The sequence below is a fragment of the Mustela nivalis genome, assembly GCF_964662115.1.
Source record: "Mustela nivalis genome assembly, chromosome: 16".
In the NCBI taxonomy this organism is placed as follows: Eukaryota; Metazoa; Chordata; class Mammalia; order Carnivora; family Mustelidae; genus Mustela; species Mustela nivalis.
In genome coordinates this window covers 15,900,572-15,923,942 of record NC_139035.1, presented here as the reverse complement: position 1 = coordinate 15,923,942, position 23,371 = coordinate 15,900,572, and the positions used below count along the sequence as shown (strand labels likewise).

At 35.7% G+C, this 23,371-nt stretch overlaps 1 protein-coding gene across 8 annotated transcripts in view; it reads right to left on the bottom strand.

The window, feature by feature from the left end:
* CEP350 (centrosomal protein 350) overlaps positions 1-23,371 on the bottom strand; it is a 152,919-nt gene that overhangs the window by 34,693 nt on the left and 94,855 nt on the right. For 5 of the 8 annotated variants that reach the window (XM_082701722.1, XM_082701723.1, XM_082701726.1 and 2 more), the window contains 4 exons: positions 19,788-19,934; positions 16,604-16,761; positions 7,472-7,671; positions 1,851-2,062 (listed from right to left, as the gene is read on the bottom strand). In XM_082701722.1, coding sequence (XP_082557848.1) covers positions 1,851-2,062; positions 7,472-7,671; positions 16,604-16,761; positions 19,788-19,934 — 717 coding nt within the window. Of the gene's footprint in view, positions 1-1,850; positions 2,063-7,471; positions 7,672-8,749; positions 8,873-16,603; positions 16,762-19,787; positions 19,935-23,371 lie in introns of all 8 variants that reach the window. The other 3 variants (XM_082701720.1, XM_082701719.1, XM_082701724.1) reach the window with 1 other exon arrangement.

The following is a 23,371-nucleotide window of genomic DNA, read 5'->3' as shown; positions in this document are numbered from 1 at the left end:
CTACCCTGACATCAGGTGGAAGTGAGAATGCCGACTTTGATATCTAGCTATTACCACTTCTTATTTCTGTGAATTTGCGCAAGTTTCCTAGCCTGCTAAGCTTTGGGGTGGGACTTAATACAGTATCTACAGAATTGTGAGGATAATCTACATAAGGCATTTAGCATATTAGTTGACACTTGGTAAGTAGCAATCAACAAATATTAGTTTTTATTATAAAAACCATTTTAAGACATGCTAGTTTTAATTCTTTGACATATTTTCTTGAGAGGGAAAAAAATCTAATTTTTAGAGCTTGATCAGGCAATGGTTATTCCGAATCTTAACAATGCTAGGTAGGATCTAATCAATACACAGGAAGTAATAATAAGATTGTGTAAAAAACATACTTTGTTGTGAATTCCATGCTACAATTATGTATATAAGCCTATTGCCACAGAACTAAGAATTTGCTAACATAATTTAATTAGAAAACTTTTATAATCTAAGACCTCTGTTTTCAGGTATGTGCCCAAGACATTGGAATATTTTGCAACATAGCACGAAAACAGCTTCTTTGTTAGATTGTTGTTTAAAAAGAATGGTTTTCCCTCAAATCTTACAGATGCATAACACACATGAATCTGATTTTTTTTTAATATTTTATTTATTTATTTAACAGACAGTGATCACAGGTAGGCAGAGAGCCCAATGCGGGGCTCGATCCCAGAACCCTGAGATCATGACCTGAGCCAAAGGCAGAGGCTTTAATCCACTGAGCCACCTAGGTGCCCCTGACTGATTTTTTAATGGGAAAATGCAATTCATTCTTCATATCCATAATAAATTGAAGGTTCTACCAAAGGGTATTCCATTCTGAATGTAAGTGTATTGTATTCCTTTTTTTAGACATAGAGAGACCTTAACAAAGTTTCTCACATAAAATTTAATAATGTTAATTCCTTTATATACTTTATAAAATCAAATTTAAAAACAAAAGCACTTTAAAAAAAGAAAAACACTTAAGTTTCTAGCTTAAGTTTTTATCAGATAGTTTTTTTTAATGAAGTACAGAATTAAGGACAATGTAGAAAACCTTATTCTAATAGTGACTATTACTCTAATTTAGAGTCAATAACCATTTCAGATCTGCTTTAAAGAGATGAAACCACTACTTTTATTCCAATTTATAAAGGCAGTTATTAACTAAATTACAGATAGGCACAACCAAGATCTTATTGTTTCTATTATATGACAGATTAGATTTTAATAAGAACTTGTATCATTCCAATATATTATCTTTAAATTTAAATTCAATGTAAATTAAAGTTTTACTTATTTAAGTAATCTCTACACCCTATGTGGGGCTTGAATTCCAGACTCCAAGATCAAGAGTCACATGTTTACTGCTGAGCCAGCCAGGTGCTCCAACCTTAAATTATCTTTCAAAGATTTTAGAAGTTCCTGGGGTGCTTAGGTGGCTCAGTTGGTTAAACGTCTGCCTTTGGCTCAGTTCATGATCCTGGGGTCCTGGAATGCAGCCCCCTAAAGGGCTCCCTGCTCAGCAGGGAGCCTACTTCTCCCTCTCCCTCTGCAGGAACCCAGCGCTTGTGCTCTCTTCTCTCGCTCTCTCAAATAAATAAATAAATAATCTTTTAGAAGTTCCTATCCCCTCAGTATCAATAGACTTAATAATATATAATTTTATAACTGCCACTAAAACTAAGATTCATATATTTATAAATCTTTAGAATTCAATGAAAATCTTTACTCCTGTTCAAATGTCATATACGGTATGTTACAGGTATGGGCGACAGGCAACACTATCACGAATTGCATAAGTTTTAAGGAATAAATATATATTAACTTACATGTTTACTAGGAGAGGTAGAAGATTCCAGTTCCTGTGAAAACACCATTTCTTCCGTAAGTACACTATGATCTGGGCTCCCTGGCTGCTCCTGAACTACAGACTCAGATGGAAGATAGCCCACAGCAGCGCTGCCCAGCTCTTCTGGAATAGAGCTTTCACTGTGTCGGTGAGAGTAGGAAGGTAGTGGAGATTCTGCTTCACTTGTTATTTCTATAGAGAGAGTAAAAAGAAGAAAAAGTCCACAATCTTGGTCAAAAGAAATGTTCAATTGTTATATTTTTATTTGCTTTTGCATAATTCCACTTGCTGCAATTATAGTTTTTAATCCCATCACTTAATGAGTCATATTAGTATAAAGTCTGTTAGTCTAAGAATTTGGGCTGACGCAAACTGAGAGAAGGGCTTAGTTGAAAGGAGAGGGAACTGCTTTACATTTTTAAAAGTATCTTTAATGTCTGGTCTAACAGAAGACAGTTGGATTCTCATATCTGCTTCTGTCTGCAATCTGGGGCTACACGTTGTTTTGGTAGAAGCATATGCAGAAAATCTGGCCTCACAAAGAATACATGTAATTAGAAAGGAAAGAGTATTCCAATAGTCTTTACAGATAATTGTGGGGATTCTTTTTTGATGTTACACTGAAAATTGACACTTGGTACTTTTTTACATGTTAGAATGTGAAATCTGAAGTCCTCTATCAATAAACTTTGTGATCTGTTATATTACAATCCTTTGATCAACTTTCCACTTTCAATGGATTTTTTGACTCATGCATGATTTTCTAAATCATCACTGGGCATCTGTAAAACACTGCTTCACTGAGTCATGAAGATCTTCCCAGTGTTGACACACCTCATCATACAATATGAAAAGAAGATTCTGGGCCAAAACTCAGACTTGTAGACGCCAAGCTGCTCCACCACTAGCCATGAGCATGGAAGCCAGAGCCGCTGCTCCCACGTGGCTCCTCTGGCCAGCCGGACACCTCAGATGGGAGCTATGCCTAGACCAGCGCCACCAGCTCAGCCACTGGCAGCGTCTCCACCATCTGCTGCACCCCGGCAGCCAGGTCTCATGGCCCAGATGGCCACCGCTGCAGCTGGCGTGGCTGTGGGCTCGGCTGTTGGGCACATGACAGGTCACGCCATCACTGTGGGCTTCGGTGGAGGAAGCAATGCTGAGCCTCCAAGGCCTGCATCACTTACCAGGAGCCTCAGGAAACCCAGCCAGCATCCCAGCGGCCGGGATCTAGCCCATGCCACTAAGAGAGAAACAGTTTCTGGAGCGCGACCACAACCAGGGTGACCCTGCGCTTTGTGCAGGATTCAGCGAGGAGCTGCAGCAGCGCAGATGTGCGAATGAATTAACCTGATCGAGAAGTTCAGACTGAAGATACGGAACATCACCTCTCATGACCAAGTTGATTTAACATAAAAATATGATTAATAGTGGATATATAAAGTATAAAACACCAGTTAAATCTCTCCTTCATCATTAAACACAGTTTTCTTCAGAATTGGAATGAAAAAGGGTGTTCTTACTATACAGAAGTTCACTGAGACAGTCTGAGTTTGGGGCGGGGCAGATGTCTGTGTGCCTCCTTAAGTCACCTTTTGTAATGTTCTCGTTTGTGAATTAATTAGAAGAGTGGTTTTCTCCCCTCTCCAAGAAGATGATTCTAATTAATATCACCACCCATCATATCAGGAACATCTTTTAAGTACTGGAAAGCTGTCCAGCTCACAATGGGGGAAAAAGCATTTCCAAAATCCTAAACTTTCACCTTGAAATCTTAAATTTTATCACTCGCAATAAATACTGTCACTTGTGCTCCTTTCTTGAAGAGTCAGAGTTAACATAATTTATTTCTGAGAAATTGTTTGCCAAATACCTAAGTGACCATGGTTTTTAGTCATTTAAGTACAAAGAATACTCCATGATAAAAATGGCTAATTCAGCTTGCAACTCAAATCACTGCATTAAGTGCTTTTCTTCAAGGCAACCACTCTCCTTCAGCACAGGCAAGTGCTTTATGCGTATTTCCTATTCCGTCACACAAAATACTACAAAGATATATACTCAAAGGTTGAGACTCAACAAAATTGGTATTTGTAAATGCTTATTTAAGGACCTCCTTCTGTAAAACCGGCACATTATCCGTAGTGCAAAGTGTTGAAGAATACAATGACTACCACCACCGCTAGGCGCCACTGCCTTGATTCTTGCTAAGGCATCAGCAATTTCGCTATTATATTTGCTACATTGGTGTAATGTCAACACAGTGAAAAAGGCAAACAGCATGTCAGCATTATTATAAAAATAGTACTAATCTCCCAGATCCTCTGTGAGGATTTCAGAGACCTCCCCAGACTTTCACGGGCCATACTTTAAGAAACACTGCTCTAGGATTCATACCTGGGATTGGAACCACAGAATTGTAGGATCTGTATACCTCACTTCTATTCTTTTACTGATTGTTTTTACTTCTTATTTTTATTTACTTATTTTGAGAATGAACATGAGCACGAGAGTGGGGAGGGGCAGAGATTCTTTTTTTTTTTTTAAGGTTTTATTTATTTATTTGACAGAGAGAAATCACAAGTAGATGGAGAGGCAGGCAGAGAGAGAGAGAGAGAAGCAGGCTCCCTGCCGAGCAGAGAGCCCGATTCGGGACTCAATCCCAGGACCCTGAGATCATGACCTGAGCCGAAGGCAGCGGCTTAACCCACTGAGCCACCCAGGCGCCCGGGGCAGAGATTCTTAAGCAGGTTCCACAGCTGGTGCGGAGCCTGATGTATGGCTCCATCTTAGAATCCTGAGATCATGACCCTACCCAAAACAAAGAGCAGGAGGCTCAACCAACTGAACCACCCATGTGGCACTCAATTACTTTTAATGCCTCTTTTTTCAACCTGTTTTTCAAACTAGGTTTAACAATTAATATACCAGCAGGTCCTTGTTCTACCTACGTACCAACAAGTTTGATGGGTATTGTGAAAGCATTGAATGATGGCCCTCAAAAAGATACGTTCCTGTCTTACCCCCCAGGAACCTGTGAATGTAATCTTATTTTGAAAAAGGTCCTTGCAGATGTAATTAAGGATCTCATAATGAGGCCGGCCAGGGGGCATCTGACTCTTGATTTAGGTTCAGGTCATGATCCCATTAGCTCAGAGTCTGCTTGGGATTCTCCCTCTGGAACCCCCGCCACCTCCTGCTCACATGCTTATGTGTATGCATACTCTCTCTCTCTTTCTCTCTCTCTGAAATAAATAAAATCTTTTTAAAAACAGTGGAAGGATCTCATGATGAGATCACAAGCTCAAAGAAGGAAGAACTGTTTCCTGGAACCTTCAGATGGTACACAGTGCTGCCAACATCTGCTGTTGTTACTTCTGGCCTCCAGAAGTGAGAGACTAAAACATTTTTTAAGCTATCAAATTTTGTAGTAATTTGTTACAGCAGCCCTAGGAAATGAACAGAGGTATCAAATAGTATGTCTTTGTGATTTTAATACCTTAATTACTAAAAAAGTTAAACATCTTTTCAGATGTTTATTGATAATTTGGACTTCTTCATTTGTGAATTATCTGCTCTTTTGCCCATTTTTTAAAATGTCATTTTATTTTTGATTCATAGGAGTTGCTTGCATATTCTTATACTACTCCTCTGCCAGTCATATGTGTTGCAAATATCTTTTTATTTTGTTTACTTTTTTTATGGCGTATTAATGAACAGAAATTCTTAATTTATTGAAGTCAAATTATTGGTCTTCCTCTTTATGGTTTTGCTTTGTATAACACATTAAAGAGATCTTTCCCTCTCTTAAGATATTCTCTTACATGGTCCTCTAAAAAGTTCCTTAATTCTAATTTTTAGATTTAAGCCTTTTTAAAAACAACAACAACAACAACAACAACAAAACTTTTAGCTGAGTCTTTCTTTTTCTTTTCTTTTTTTAAAAAGATTTTATTTATTTATTTGACAGACAGAGATCACAAGTAGGCAGAGAGGCAGGCCGAGAGAGAGAAGAAAGCAGGCTCCCTGCTGAGCAGAGAGCCTGATGCGGGGCTCGATCCCAGGACCCTGGGATCATGAGCTGAGTCGAGGGCAGAAGCTTTAACCCACTAAGCCACCCAGGTGTCCCTTAGCTGAGTCTTTCTAAACTGTCAATCTAGGGATCCATTTTTCCCTGTCTCCAAAATTTGTGAAAGTCTCTTTCATCACTGTTCATCAAAGTTACCTGTGTTGGAAGCCAACTTTCCATATATGCAAGAGTCTTTTTCTGGGCTGTTTCATAGTCTATTTGTCTATCTCTGTGCAAATGATTCTGTTTTAATTATATACTTTTACAAGTTTTGATATATAGTAAAATAAGTTCTCCATTAGCAGTGTCTTTGCTTTTTGGCCCTTTGTTCTTTCATATAAATTTTAAAATGAACTTGTCAAACTTATGAAGAACTCTTGCTGAGATTCTGACATAAACTGTCTTGAATCTATAAATAAATTCAGGCAGAATTAACATCTTTATGACACTGATTCTGTGAGTATGGAAATATTCCTATATATTTTGGTCTTCTCTAATGTCTCCTAATAAATTCTAAAGTTTTCTCCATAAAGATCTTATATATTTTTAAGTTTATCCCTAATACTTCACATTTTTTATTTCTATGATAAATAGTATCTCTTTTAAAAATCAGATTTTCTGGGGCGCCTGGGTGGCTCAGTGGGTTAAGGCCTCTGTCTTCAGCTCAGGTCATGACCCCGGGGTCATGGGATCGAGCCCCGCATCAGGCTCTTCGTTCAGTGGGGCGCCTACTTCCTCCTCTCTCTCTGCCTGCCTCTCTGCCTACTTGTGATCTCTGTTGTTCAAATAAATAAATAAAATCTTTAAAAAAAAAATCAGATTTTCTAACCAATTTCTGCTGCTCTATAGACTTGTAATTGAATTTTGTTTATAAATTTTATATCCAGCAACCATGCTAAACTCACTTGTTAATTCTAATAACTGACATGTAAATGCTGGATTTTCTATATGCACAGCTTTAACATCTGTAATAATGAGTTTTGCTTCTTCCTTTCACTCCTTAGGTAAAAATAAAAACATCTTTGTCTTATTTCCAAATTCAAAGGGAAAGTTTTCTATGTTTTATCATTAAGTATGGTACCTTGGAGGTTTGGTTTTTCATTTTTGTTAATAGATATCCTAGATCAGGTAAACAAAGTTCCCTTCCATTGCTACTTTATCTAAAATTTGTTTTATTACAAATGCTTTTTAGATTTTATCAAGTCCTTTTCCAAATCTATTGAGATGTCTTGTAATTTTTCTCTTTTAATCTGTTTAAGTAATTTGCACCACATGATCGATTTTTTAGAATGTGTTAAACCCTACTTGGTCATGGAATAACCCATTTCCATTTCATGGAATATACCTATTTTTTCTAAGTTTTCAGTATATTAGTTATTCACAATGTTCTCATATTTGCAATGTTGGTGGCATTTGCAATTGTATCACTTTCTTCACACTTAATCATTCACCTTTTAAAAAATATAATGAAGTAAATCTCCCAGTTATCTTAGGCTTTGGTTTGTAGTTAGAACAGAGTTACTATTTATTACCTTTCTGTTCTGTTCTCTCATCCTCAAGTTCTTTCTTAGGAGTTTTAGGTTTTATTAATTCTTTGTCCCAGGCAGCCAAAGCTTGTTTTTCCATTTGACGGATTTCTGCTTCCTCTGCATCCAAACGTCGCTTCCACTCAAGCAGCTCCTCTGCATGTTGTCGCCGTTGCATTAGTTTTTGCTCTCGTTTTGTCAGAAACCTATGGTCACACCATGAAAAACAGTCAGAGAACAAATCTATGGACAGAAATCGCTCCGAGAGCTCTACCACTCATTGCCTTATGAACAATCTGTGTAAAAACAGGACATTCATACTACTCCTTTGAAAAACTTTGAAATAACAGCTTTGATGATGAGTCAACATATTCAGAAAACAAAAGAATTTATGTTTTACTTGTAACTGTTTATAAAGACAAATTCAGAAAAGAAAATCTTCAGAATATCTGGACAGCCATGGCTGATAAAACCTAACTTACATATTCACTTCTCATAGGTGATTCTTTTCATAACAGAAGATATAAGGAATTTATTCTGAAGGTTCAGACCAGAAACACACAAATCCAAACCCAAAACAACAAAGACCAAAACAACAAGAAAAACAAATCTCAAAGCCCCCAAACAAGCAAGCAAACAAAAAAGACATGTTCATGTCCCTTTCTGACTTTTACTTTCAAATTCAGTCTAGTTTTATTTCAGGTATCACTACACCTCTCTTTGGTTCCCACTGCCTGAGGATGCAATGTGAGGTGATAATTACGGAGAGCACCACAGTCAGAGGCCTTATGCATATAAAGATAACTAATTATTTACTTAGGTAAGAGGATGCAACAAATGCCTCAAATTTCTCAGTGTAGCCCAATCATTGAAATTAAATAGCCCAATGTATCTCAGCTGCAAAGGGTTAAGAGAAATTACTGATTTAGGAAACAGTTATCTAAGTAGTTAAAAAGCTACTACTAAACTCTCCTCATTTATAGATGCCAAAGCTAATTAAAAGGTGGGCTGCTCCTATTACTGGTCTTAGATCTGTACTGGTGGCTAATCAACAAAAATGCATTCACACATCCAACAAACACTTAATAAAAAGCACCAAAACTGTCATTCCACTTCTTGAACAATCAGCATATCAAATTAATGTGGAAACAAAGATAATCTATGGGACATTTGACAAGAGGCCCCAGGTTGTTAAGAAAAAAAAAAAAGAAGAAAAGCAATCAAAACAAACAAAAAGAACAGAGCATGCTCTATCAAAGAGTGCACTGAAAAAGGTGCAGTTACCTGACCAACTGGTTGTAGATATACAGCTGGAATTTGGGATGAAGGTTGGGAAAACAGACACTGAGAGAGGCCCAGTGATGAGACGTAAAGACAGAGAAGAAGTAGTGAACAGGAGAGCAGTGTCTACAAAATAAGGAGGAAGATTTTAAAACCAAGAGATCAAGAGGCAGAAAGAATGAGAAAGGAAAAGCAAAAGGGCTGAGTGGAGAACTTTTAATACGCTTCCTGAATAACATTATACGCTACTCAGTTAAAGCGAGTGTTATGCCCTATGTGACATATAAAACATGTATAGATCTTACCAACGATTTCTGAATAAACATGCCTTTCTTCTCAGATGTTGCTTAACCATCATCTATAGTTTCAGGCAGATTTGCTTGTATGTGAGTAAAGTTATGAGAAGTACAGTATGGAGCTAAATAAGCTTTCCCATAAACTCTAACATAGACTACAACAATTACGGCTGTGAACCTAGTACATCCGCAATTCTATACATGTATATCATCCTGAGCAAATGATTTCTATATCCACACCTGGTCATATATTTTAAGTCTTAAGTTAAATAAAAAGCACTATGTTTGCTTTACCTAGCCTTTACCATCATGATCTAGCTTGAAAATAATAATTTAGAAAATAAATTTAGAGTTAAAAACACCTTGTTCACCTCTACAGCATGAAATTTACTGCCCGTAGGACCTACCAAAGGTATCTTGCTTTATATTTACAAAGGCCCACTTTAATAAGATTGAAATACAATATCCAGTCTATAAAATATTAGAATGCATAATTAAGAATAAACTAAGCTAGTCATAATAAATACTCCTGGTTAAAAAAAAATCATGCTATGGACAGCTCAAGCATAAGGTTAAAAGAAGAAAATTTCACATGCTAAAAGTTATAAGTAGAAAATTCTCTTCTTCTTAAATAGTAAGTCGATCATTTATTTATATATTTAAGTATATATATATTTGAGAGGATAAATAAGTCTACTAATAGTTTGAAAGGTTAGTTCTCTTTGACAGAGCACGCTCCTGTTCACATGCACACAACAATAACCTGTAGATCAAGGCAACATTTTTTGCCTTGGAAGGGCAAGGAATATCATTATGTCAAAGAAGTGAGAAAATCTAGGTATAAATCCATTTATTCATTTGGATTTTAAAAAGTTGGTACAATCTTGCCTAAACATGTATCTTTAGATACATAGACTATTTCAACGTCTGTTTCCCCATATACAACTGAATATTTCACCTCCCCTTCATTTACTTATATACACACACTCACACATACATACACATTCTTATTTGGATTGCCTTGATTTTAAGCACTGAAGTTCAAGGAAAAACAGTTTTGCCAAATTTTAGTAAGATACTGCAATCTTCCTTGCCATTCTTTATGACTGTATAACAAACTTATTTTGATGCTAATTATCAAAATATTACACAAAAACAAAGGTACTTGGCAAAAGGTCCAAAAAATCTATTCATAATATTCAAATATCACCCACCCTCTTAAGTATAGAACTGCTAAATGCATGCATGACCTAGTACAAAAAGTAGAATAGTATTGGAACATGTGAAAAAACTGTAAAAAAAGAATTACAATTTAAATTTATCCAGCCCAATATAGAGACTAATAATTTTCTCTACCAGAACAAGTACTGAGCATTTATTTTTCACTTGTAAGGATTAAGCATATTCAAAAGCTAAGTTAGAAATGAACAACAACAAAAAATAGCTAACAGGAAAAGGAAAGAAAATAGGTTAAGAAATAGTATGAGAAAAGTTCAACTTAAAGTTAAAATTTCTTCCCAGAAACATACCTTCCTTATTTATGTGTATTCTAGAAATAGTGTCCTTTAAAAGCTAAATAAAATAAAGTTGAAATAAAAGCAGCAGTACTTCACATTGGAGTTAACAATCCTTCAAGATGCCGCAGAAATAAAATTGGTGAATGATAGAGAAATAAATGCCTACTAAGAGAAAACACTGCTAACAGTGTTTCTTCTAATGGTAACAGAACACTGGACTGGGGTAGGTGTAGGCATAATAGATTTAATCTAGTATGTAAATCACTGTGTTCTTACAATGTTTAATCTTAAGAAATTCATGAGTAATTAGTTTTCTTTTTAAAAATCTATAAGAGAGAAAGAGAGAGTGAGGGCCCGCGTGCACAGGGGAAGGAGCATAGGGAGAAGGAGGGACAAGCAGACTCTGCTTAGCACAGGGTCCAATGCAGGGCTCAATCTCACCATCCTGAGAGCATGACGTGAGCCAAAACCAAGAGTCAGACGCCTAACTGACAGAGCCACCCAGCCAACCCTGGTTCTCTTTTAAAGTCACACTTTCATACTCCAAACTTGAGCTGTGCAACTATTCAAGCCCAGTAGTCAGTTACTCAACACTTTTCCAATTTGAACAGATCCTATTAAGTCATCACTGTAGTTTAAAAACAAAACAAAACAAAACTATGAGTTTATAACAGTCTTGTACCCCTGAAACAATAATGTTATATGTTAATTAAAAAAACAAACAAACAACTATGAGGTTGAAAGCCAATATGCTAACTTAACTCAACTTCAACTTTCGCTGGCTGATGTCCAGAGCCAGCCGGACCCTACTTCTGGTTTTGTGTATTACCTGAGGCAAGTTACTTATCTCCATGGCCTCAATTTCTTCCTGTGAAACCAAGGGAGTACACTAGATGACTTCTCTAAGAGCTCTTTTAGGTCCAACAGTTTATAATGCTTTCTTTCTCCATTCAAGTAGCTCCTCACGCTTTTTTTAAGTTCTTCAAAACAATGCTAGACCATGTGACATAAATGAGAAATTTTTTTTCCCATTGAGTTAGTATAATTGTAGATTGTGTTCCAACATTATTATAAAAAACCATGCTATCATTTGAAGGAGCAAAATTATGATGTAAATTTTAAATGAAATTTTGAGGTGTAAAATAATTTGCCTCTGAAAGACATTAAACAAAAGAAAAACCTAACACTTTAAATCATTTTAAAATTCTTTCTGGACCAAAAATTAAATCTATTATTATGATAAATAAAAATGAAACATAGTTTTTCCTCAGGGACATGAGATTGAGATCCATTTTGGGCTCCACGCTCCGGAGTGAGTCTTCTTGAGATTCTTTCCCTCTGCCCCTCCCTCTACTCGCATGTCTGCACACACATGCAGGCACTCTTTGTCAAAAATAAATAATTCTTTTAAAAAGAAGATGTCGTCTTGCAATTTTTCCGAAACAAAATTTATTCTATTACTTAAAATTGTCTAATAATAATTTGCTTATATTTAAAATACATAATAATTTGAATATATTTAAACAAAATCTTAACCCAGGAACTAAAGAAAATAAAAATCATTATCAGGCTATTAGGGTTTATTCAGCTACCACACTTAGACTAGAACCTTCTAAGAAATTATAGTTCTAATTTAAGGCAGGAGTGCCTGGATGGCTCAGTCATTAAGCATCCAATTCTTGGATCTCCAGTAGGTCTTGAGCTCAGGGTCACCAGTTCAAGCCCCATTTTGGGCTCCATACTAGGCATGGAGCCTACTAAAACAAAACAAAACAACCCCCCCCCCCCAAAAAATAGGTAAATTTTAATTTAAGGCAACAGTATTTAGTACATTTTTTAAAAATTTATTTATTTGACAGAGAGAGAGATCACAAGTAGGCAGAGAGGCAGGCAGAGAGAGGGAGAAGCAGGGAGCATTTATTTATTTGACAGAGAGAGAGAGATCACAAGTAGGCAGAGAGGCAGGCAGAGAGAGAAGCAGGCTCCCTGCTGCACAGAGAGCCTGCTGCGGGGCTTGATCCCATAACCCTGAGATCACGCCCTGAGCCGAAGGCAGAGGCTTAACCAACTGAGCCACCCAGGCGCCCCTACATTTTTTAAAATTCTAACGAAAATGTCTTCTTTAGTGGAACATCAAAAGTGTTCCTCTGCAAATCCTTAATTTTTTAAACTCAAATTAATGAAGATTTTAATACTGACCAGACAATACCACAAATACTGTTAGACAGAGCTATGTCATACAGTATCTGTTTAACTTTATGATTATTTAAAACCAAATAAATTAATCTGCTCATTTAGTGGTTTCTAAGTTAAATGGGAATATTTTTAAATATTTAAATTTTAAGTAAATAAAATATTTAAATATTTAAAATGAAAGTGTGAGAAGTTTTGTGACTTCATTTTTCCATGCTAACTTGGTCTGCAATGATCAAACCAAAATATAACTTATGTGTGTGGGATTTTTTTTTTTTTTGCTTCTTCTTATGCTATAAAGTACTTACTAATTCAAAAGTATATTTAACTCAGAACACTCATCCATTGAAAACTGACTCAAAATATTCTTTTCAGTAAAAATTTCTTCCTCTTCTGAACTTCCTTAGCAATTGATTTATATATACTTCTCTACAGGATTGATATTTTCTCTTTTTTCCACTTAGAGCATATGCTTTTTAAGAGCAAGGTTTATGTTTGATTCACCTTTATATCTCTTAGAACCTAATACATTCACACATTTCCCAGTAAATAATTACTAAGAATAAGTATATATTTCATAAATAATATGGAAGAACAGCTGCTATTCAATAAAAGAGAAAATGCACTGTGTCCTATTTTAACCCTTGAAGATAACCCCACCCTTTCTGTGTTTCATTTGCTCAGTAAAATATTTTCTTGAAACAGAACTGGCAAATTAACAGAAAAAGTCAATTGCACAGTGTTTTGTTCATGAATACATGTTTCAGGATTATAAAAAATGCACTTATATTGTAAATAATGCCCCTCACCATAATAAACAAAATTCAGATTTCATTTATCAACAGTACCAAAAAGATAGGGCTATTCAGTCTATGGCTTTTGCAAATATATATTAATTATGACTAATCTTTTTCACAACTTAAACTTCTTTTCTTTTAAAGATTTTATTTATTTATTTGACTGAGACACAGCGAGAGAGGGACCACAAGCAGGGGGAGTGGGAGAGGGAGAAGCAGGCTTCCTACTTAGCAGGGAGCCTGATGCGGGGGCTTGATCCCAGGACCCCCGGATCACAACCTGAGCCAAAGGCAGACGCTTAATGACTGAGCCACCCAGGCACCCCAAAACTTCAATTTCTTTTGCTTTTCACTACAGTGAGAAATGGAAATTATTTATATATGTCAGACCAATAAAAAGGTCAGGAAAAGCCACATATCAGAAATACAGACTTTAACAAAGGCATCGCTATTTCAATGAAACATTAAAAAAGGAAATCTTTCACTGTAGCCAAGAAAAGTTTGATAGTTTCAGAAAAATATTTGTCACAGAATTAGAGTTCAGAGGGTTAACAATAAGCAATAACATACAATGAAAAAGTTCTTCCCAAAAGTTAGCTAACCTTCCTGAGGGAGGACTGCTTTCTGACAGGCGTTTTCTATCAATAAAGTACTAATCTCTTGGAAGACTGCTTTTGCAAATCTACACAACAAATAATAGTGTCTACTATCAAAGGTTCAAATGATTTTGTTTTTAAGTGTCTACTGTAGCAAACGACTATAAAATTAACTCACTCTATTGACTGACATTTATTTACTGACATTCCAATATAATTGGAGAAAATCTAATTGTAAAGTTTTGGTGATCTGAACGGTATTTAAAAACCAGTTTTCACAATGAGTAACAATACTCTATAGGGCATCGCTAATTTTGAAAATACTCCAGTTTATCCTCAAATTTCAGCACCATCATAAAACATTAAAAATAATTCCTTTGCCACTGCTGTCCCCACCCCATCCCAAGCCACAGACACAACTGCATTGCTTCAAACAACAAATCAAGTGACTGAAAACTTCAAAGGCCATTTCTTTGATAAATTGCTCAAATGGTTCCTGTAGTAGCTGACAAAGGAAGGCAGAACAATAATACAAAAATCCCATGTGTTTAATATTTCAGATTCTGAGAAAATAATCAATAAAAGTTGGAACAAAATCAATAAATGTAAGTCAATTTGTTATTTAGAATTTTTAAAGCTTTAACCAAATCTGAAATAAGCACCACATAAACTGACTCATCTCATAAACAGATTTAAGATTGGCAGTTTCTTCTACAAATGTGATTAAAATTACCAGATTATCATAAAGACCAGCAATGAAGACCTTACTTGATGAGCAAGGGATCAACAAAGAAATTACCCTTGAAGTGGTCTTTCCTCCAATATTTACCATTCAAAGACATTTGGAGGCATATATAAAATGTCAAGTCAGTTATAAAAATTCACAAGAGATTATTCTGAATTCAAACATCCATGAAGCAAAACAGTATGCCTATACAGACTATGGGAAATTTTATCAGGAAAGGAAGAAAGCATCTTTAGTCTACATTTCAATAAATTCCTATATGAAAAAGCCTTATTTAGTTTATCCCATGAAATCATGCAAAAGGCATTATTTACATGTTTATAAATATTTGGTTTTGCCCCCTTATATTTATTTTAAAAATTTGTATTTATTCTTTAAAACTTATTTTCATAACCAATTTAGGTATTTTAAAGTCATGAAATGCAATTTAACTAAGCAATGAAGGGCCAATGTATAACACTGTACCTATAGTAAGTAAGGCCTGATTTACAACTGCTTGACTGTTCAGAAACTAATTAAACCATAGGTTAATGTCACATAAATAGAGAGCATTATTAAACATGGTAATGTGTGACAAAGGATATCAAGCTACAACTGGGGTTCAAACCGTTAACAAAATAAAATAGCAGTCAACAAAAAATTTTAATGGTTTTCTAGGGGCGCCTGGATGGCTCAGTCATTAAGCATCTGCCTGCAGCTGCGGTCATGATCCTAGGGTCCTGGGATCGAGCCCGCATCCAGCTCCCTGTTCAGCAGAAAACCTGCTTTTTCCCACTCCCACTCCCCTGCTTATTTTCCCTCTCTTGCTGTGTCTCTCTGTCAAATAAATAAGTAAAATCTTCAAAAATTTTTTTTTAATTTAAAAAATTTTTTCATTAACATATAATGTATCATTTGCCCCAGACGTACAGGTCTGTGACTCATCAGGCTTACACATTTCACAGCACTCACCATAGCACATACCCCCCCCATTCTTTTAATGGGTCTTTCATATTTAAAGAAGGTAATGGTTATAAAGTCAAGGATAGGATTCACGAGCAGATACTTCACAAGCATATTTAATAAAATGTATACTCAGAAGAGTAAGCTCTCACATAAATGTAACTTTATATGGTCAACATTGACATAAAACTGAGCTACATTTAAGTAGAAGTAACTTTCTTTAAAGGAGCCTCTATAAAAATAATACTTAGAAATGTTTTAGAAGAATGGTTGGCCGCCAAATCATTTAACATCCTAGAAGAATTTCAGTTTTTCTGGTTTCAAATGAGCAATCCACACCTACTTATAGATTAAAACTTCTATTTCACCTCAGATTGAGAGTGGTCAGAGAGCCACAAGATGATATCTCAGGATATACCATTAATTGTTTCCCCAAGTCAGTAGACATATTCTCAGATTTCAGAGAAGGTATGAATTTCACACTTACTTTAGCTTTTAATAAAAGAAAGACGGAAACATTGTCTTGGGTATATGTGCCATTACTATGTTGGTTTTTAAAGTAAGAAACCTGACTGTATTAAAAACAAGAAAATTTGTTTTATAGTAAGATCTATAGTTAAATGACTTCCAAGTTGATTTAACAATTCTGCTAAAATGCTACTGAATTCATAAAATATTACATTGTATCAGTCTAATCTAATGAAGTACATTAAAAATATTTGTTGCTATCATTTTCAACATGAACAGTAGATATTTATTAAAAAAAGTTACTTTTCATCCATGCGGCTTCTCATTTTTTTCAATTTCTGCATAATGCTGCTAGTTTCACTGCTGGAAATTGAAATGGGGGAAGGACTACGGGTCTCCAAGTCAGTTGGGCCAGGACTGGTTGCCTTATTATCCTTTGTATCATCATCACTATGAGAGTCCTGCAAATAAAAGAGGGCAAAATTTTATAATTTTACTGGAATTTAAGATCTCAAAATAACTTTAAACATTGTTGTTTCAAAATTAAGTTTATCCTCAAGACCATATTTGTAAAACAGCTGCAATTAAGTAATTACTTAAAAGATAAAATTATATCACACATTTAAAAATGGCTAAAATACAGATTTTGTTAAATATATATTACATATATTTATATATAACCCCAAAGTTATCATTTCTTTTTTTATTTTATTTATTTGAGAGAGAGAGAACACATGCAGGGGGCGGGGAGCAAAGGGAGCAGGAGAAGCAGACCCCCTGCTGAGCAGGGAACCTGACTCAGGGCTTGATCCCAGGATGCCAGGATCACCACCCGAGCCAAAGGCAGACACTTTACTGACTGAGCCACCCAGATGTCCCCTCAAAGTATAATTTGTTTAAAAGACTGAAAAAAATTAAAAAAAAATCTTCTGCTACTAGCAATCTAGTATTTGACTATCCTAATATCTTTTAAATTGAACCACTCAAAAGGAATATAAACACCATACACACACACACACACACACACACACACGTACAGATACAAGAATGAAGGGAACACATAAACTTATTTAAATAATATTGAGGGATGGATCTTTTTTCTTCCCAATTCTAATGGGGAAAGTAGTATTTTCTCAAGTTAAAAGATTTATAATGAAAACATTCAGAACTATTGGTTTAATTGCCACATTGTTTCTCATGAGCAAAAAATAACATTAAATGCTTAATGTTACTGCTTAACATTAACACTTGTCTTTCCCACAAATAGTCATTTAGTCTCATAACTTTTCAGGAAGATGAGTAGGGACAATCATGACCATTTTTATTTTGTGAACAATACAATAGCAGAGGTCTTCTCCTTCCCTTTCTGCCTCCTAAATGATTCAATCCTAAAGGCATTAGATGGAACAGAGCAAGGGAGGGGTCCAGGCAAAAGCAGAGGTGGACAAGGGGACCAAAAGTGGTGTGTTCCCACTGGAATGAGATGAAAAGGGCATCTAGTACAGGAGGGTTCTTATTCAAGGGGAACAATGAGGATGTCCGCAGGGGAGTGGTTCTATATGGCATGTCCCAAGTCCAAACAGAGTGAGGTGGCATTCCCAGAGAGTACAGAAAGGGTAAGGAGAGTACTGAAAAAGGGAAAGGAGATGGCGGAATAGCTTGACTTGGGAATCAGAAACCAGGGGCGGTGAGGATATCCACATGAGGAAAGGGGTGGCAGTGGTTATGGGAGATGGGTTACACAGAAGAATGATCAAACCATTATCTATATTAAGGGAGATGGTAACCAGTTGTCTATCAGAGAAGGAAGTTTCAAAAAAGAGAAAACGAGGGGGTGGAGGGATGGGATAACTGGGGAACAGGTATTAAGGAGGGCACATGATCTGATGAGCACTGGGTGTTATACACAACTAGCGAATCACTGAACACTACATAAAAAACTAATAATGTACTATATGTTTGCTAATTGAACTTAATAAAAAAAAAAGGAGAGAAAACGAGAATGGAACTTATGGTGCTGGATTGGAACTGGAAGAATGGGTATGAACTCATAATATTATATACTGTACGTATATGTACATATAGAAATAAATGTAACGCAAAATGAATTTTTTATTACATCTACATAAACATATATATTGTCTACATTTGTTGCTCTTAGAAGGACCAAAACCCTAAGAGTAATGAGCGTGCTTAGCACCTGATCTTGGTTTCTGAATAACTTTTCTCCTTACAGAACAGCTGATTCCAAGTCTGCGGCAGGGAAGGTACAAGATGATCCTGAAATGTCTTTTTGCAGAAAACATGGAAATGCCTCAAAGACTGACGGAGACATGTCAAAAGCACACAGAAACTTGAAAAGGCTCCTAATGGTCTGACTTGGGACAAAGCGAGCACCAAAAAAATGACAGTAACAGATTTAACACTAAATAAAACAGGAATCTATGAGTCCATACTAACATAAATAAGAGTAAGTTTAATGAAGAATAGAAACTTACATATGTAGTCCCAAAATAACTCATGCAAAGTAATTATTATTTACAAAGAATAAAAAAAAATTATTATTTACATCATCAGTAATGGGATAAATCAAAATAGGGCACCACCTGATTGAATGCAGTGAGAATATAGTATCACGTCCGTGATATTCCAGCTAAAATGCACAATCTGAACTTAATGATGAGGAAATATCATACAAATCCAAGTTGACAAACATTCTACAAAATAGTTGGCATCCAATCTTCCAAAGTATCAAGATCATGAGAGTCAAGTAACTTTTCCAGACTGAAGGAGACTAGAGAGATACGAGAACTAAATGCAATATGTGACTGTGAACTTACCTTCTGATAAAAGCACATTATTGTGACAACTGGAAAACTGTCACACTCTCAACTGAGGAAGATAGAGTTCTTTGTACAGTGTTGGAAATTTTCTATAAATTTGAGATTGTTTCAAAATTTAAGTTGTATTTTAAAAATCAAGGCAGAAAATGCCAAGATTTATTTAACTATACAACTATCCAGTGTGGGTTCTCTAACACTACACTGACACTTCACAGTATCTCAGAATAGATCCAAATTTTGCTTTTATCTGAATACCTCCTTTGACTCTTATATCATTATATTAATACTGTATGGCTAAAATTAAATATCAAAAGCAAAAACAGTTTCTCTCTTTCATATCAGGAATATATCTGGATTGACAAGCAAGAACAAGGCTCTCTGTCCCAAATGAGTTTATAAACGGAAAACACTTTTTCAACTATTATATGAACCATGTGTCCCTTTCAAAACTTGAATATTCTGTGGGAAAAAAAATAAAAGCTCTCACTATACATAAAGGCACATACATAGAACTTTATTCTAGTTCACCTATCAACTATCACAGTCCTGGGATGAACATATCCATCAGATGAGAAAGTGAGGCAGAATTAGGCATTAGCAAGCAACATGAGGCAGAAAACGAATAGTGATTTTGTGTAATTTACCAATTTATTCTCTCCTGCCGACTTTAACTTCTCCTGTAACTTTATGGTGGTCTGTCGGATCCTCTCTATCTCCTCCTGCTGTTTCAGAATCAGTTGTCTTTCCTTCCGAGCTGCCTTATTGGCTTCTTGAAGACGTTTAATTTCTGCCTAAGGTTTAAAGAATTAGGAGAGTGGCTGAGATTTGGAGGATACAAGTTCCACGGTAGCATTTTAAGAAAGCCCAATCATCACATACATCAAAACAAACAAACAAACCATAAAGTATTCGAAGTAAAATAGTATCGAAAAATTCTGAAGTACTGAAGGAGGAAAGTCTCATAACCCCAACATGTTAAAATAATTTAACATGATCCCTTAATTTAAATAATTATAATTACAACAGACTGATAATTTTCTATCCCCTTTTTAAACTTAAGATACTTCGTATTTTTCACATTTTTCCATAGTGCTACTTGGTCTTCACACTTATTTAACAGTTGCATAACAAGTAGTTAATGTAACAATTATTACTGGTTAGATGAACAAATCAAAGAGGAAAAACCCTATTATGGCCCTTAAAATCACTTAAAGATTGCTTTAAAAAAAGAATGGTCTCCACCAGAAACATTTAAGACTATACTGCACCAAAGTCTCTCCACACAGGGTATAGCTAAGTTTTCTGTCACTTATTAAGCAAAAGATGATATACTTAACAGTTAATAATTGTTAAAATTTAAGAGACTGTCCTCTTTTTCCATAAATTTATTTTAATCTGTGTTCCTGTCAATAATGTAAGCTTAATAAAGACAGTAAAAATTAGCGACTTATATTTTAGTCATGTTTTATATTTTTATAAACTATTTGAAAATGCAGAAGTGCACAAAAATACCTAATTTCTAAAATCTCCTACTAGTACAACAATTGTTAATACTCTGTCATATTTTATTCTAGTTTTTATTTTGTGAAGAAATAAAACATTACAGATAAAACCAATATGGAATCTCATATCCTCAGAGGTAATCACTACCATGGTATATATCCTTCCAGCACATTCTTTTAAAATTCCTCTACAGTTATTTGTACTTAACCTGCAAAAAACACATTGTTTGGTTCATATGTTTTTAGTATTTTATAAATAATATCACACACATATATTTTCAACCTTGCCTTATTTACTGGACATTGTTTTTGATACCTCTCTGTGTTGACTTACATCTAACTGTTGCACATTAGAGGCATATAACATTTCATGTATCCATTACCCCTATGTGTGGATAAAGTTGTTGTTCATTATTCCAAACAATGCTACAATGAACAACCTTATAGTTTTTGTCTCGGCACATGTATGATTTTCTCTAGAGCAGCAGTTCTTGAAGAGTGGACCCTGGACACTATAGGATTCCCAAGGTCCTTTCAGGGGTTTCTCAGAGTCAAATAATCTTTATAATACTAAGACACTATTTGCCTTTGTTCACTCTCTCATGAGAATACAATGGCATTGTATGCTTTTAAAGAAAATAACTATCTTCCAAAAGAATTAGTATTTAGATTTTTGCAAATCTATTGTCTGGCTTGATTTTTTGAAACATCATGCATCAGCCATTTGGAAAATGTCAGTTCACTGATGTTGACATATTTCATTATACAGTATAAAAAAAATCACATTCTTTCACATCACCAGAGATCTCAAAAAAAAAGTTCTTTAGCTTTAGGTGTTGGACAGAAATTTTCCAAAATTTTGACTTGAAAGTCTGAATTTTGTCACTGGCAACAAATACTGTTACAGCTGTTTTCTATAAAGTAACAGGGACAATTTGTTCATTTTTGAGAAAATGACTGCCAAGTATATACGAATCTGAATAGTTTGTCTCTGAATAATTCTTTCAAGGAAAAATGATATTCCATGAAAAAAATGGTTAGGTCAGCTTGCAACTCAACTGCACAAAGGCCTTTCCTTGAGTTAATCACGGTCCTCTGGTTTTCTGGTGAAAGTGCCTATTCGTGGGCTTCCTATGTCCTGCAGAGTATGACAATGGAAGTACTCAAAGGTCAACACTCAGCAAAATTAGTAATTTTTACTACTTATCAAGACATTCTTCAGTGAAACTAGTGCCTTTTGTTTGTTTCACTGTGTGTGGCACTGAAAAATATGATGATTACTAGTATAGTTTGGGACCACTGCCCTGATTTGTACTAAGGCACTGGCAGTTTTACCCACCATTTTTTTTTTTTTAATTTTGTTTATTCATTTGACAGACAGAGATCACAGAGATGCAGGCAGAGAGAGAGGAAAGCAGGCTCTCTGCTGAGCAGAGCCCGATGTGGGACTTGATCCCAGAACCTGAGATCATGACCTGAGCCGAAGGCAGAGGCTTAACCCCCTGAGCCACCCACGTGCCCCCCCAACCATTGTTTTTGTACCACTTAGTACAAATGTCAAACATGAAAAGGGCAAATTCATACCCCACTATTAGGAAAACAGCTTTTACCTTCGTGACCCCAGAGCTTCACAAAGCACATTTTGAAAAGCTGCTATTAGCTTGGGCCTGAGTTTCTGAACCAAATTAATGTATAAATCCACCCAATCCAAGCCTAGAAAAAAAACTGTTTTACGGGGATTCTTGAGGAAAGATGTTTGCTTTTCTTTTCAGAATAAGCTTTAAGGTTATACAAACTGTTCACTTTAAAACGGTTAGGGGTGTACATGGATTATACTTTAAAATGGTTATTTTATGTTATGTGAAATTTATTTCAAAAAAACAAAAAAAGAATACGACATAGGCAAATATGTTCTTTGTTGTTTTGGATACAGCTGGGCAAAGACATGTGGCCAAAGTGGTTACAGAATCTCACTACTAGTCAAAATAATTCTTATGATACAACTGCAGTAAATATCTTAGTAAATATATCCTTCTGCAGGGTCACTTCCCAGGGGTAGATAGTTAGATCAGAGTGGTTTTTGCACACTTATTTTAAAAAAATATTCTGAAGTACTACAGGGGTATCTGGGTGGCTTGGCTGGTTGGGTGGCCAACTCTTTTTTTTTTTTTTTAAAGATTTTATTTATTTATTTGACAGACAGAGAACACAAGCAGACAGAGGCAGGCAGATAGAGAGGAAGGGAAGCAGTCCCCCTGCTGAGCAGAGAGCCCGATGTGGGACTCAATCCCAGGACCCTGAGATCATAACCTGAGCCGAAGGCAGCAGCTTAACCCACTGAGTCACCCAGGCGCCCAAGGGTGGCCAACTCTTGATTTTGGCTCAGGTCATGATCTCATTATCCTGGGATCGAGCCCCACATCAGACTCTGCTCAGCAGGGAGCCTCCTTGAGGATTCTCTCTCTCTCTCTCCCTCTATCCTTACTCCTGTCCCCTCCCCAATTCATTGCTTGTTCACTCTCTCTCTCTCTCTAAAATAAAGAAATAAATCTTTAAAAATAATTTATGAGAATGGTATCATACTGTACATATTCTTTTGCATCTTGCTTTTCTATAAAAACCAGTATTATGATTTTTTTTTAAAGATTTATTTATTTAATTATTTGACAGAGAGAAATCACAAGTAGGCAGAGGGGCAGGCAGAGAGAGAGAGAGGAGGAAGCAGG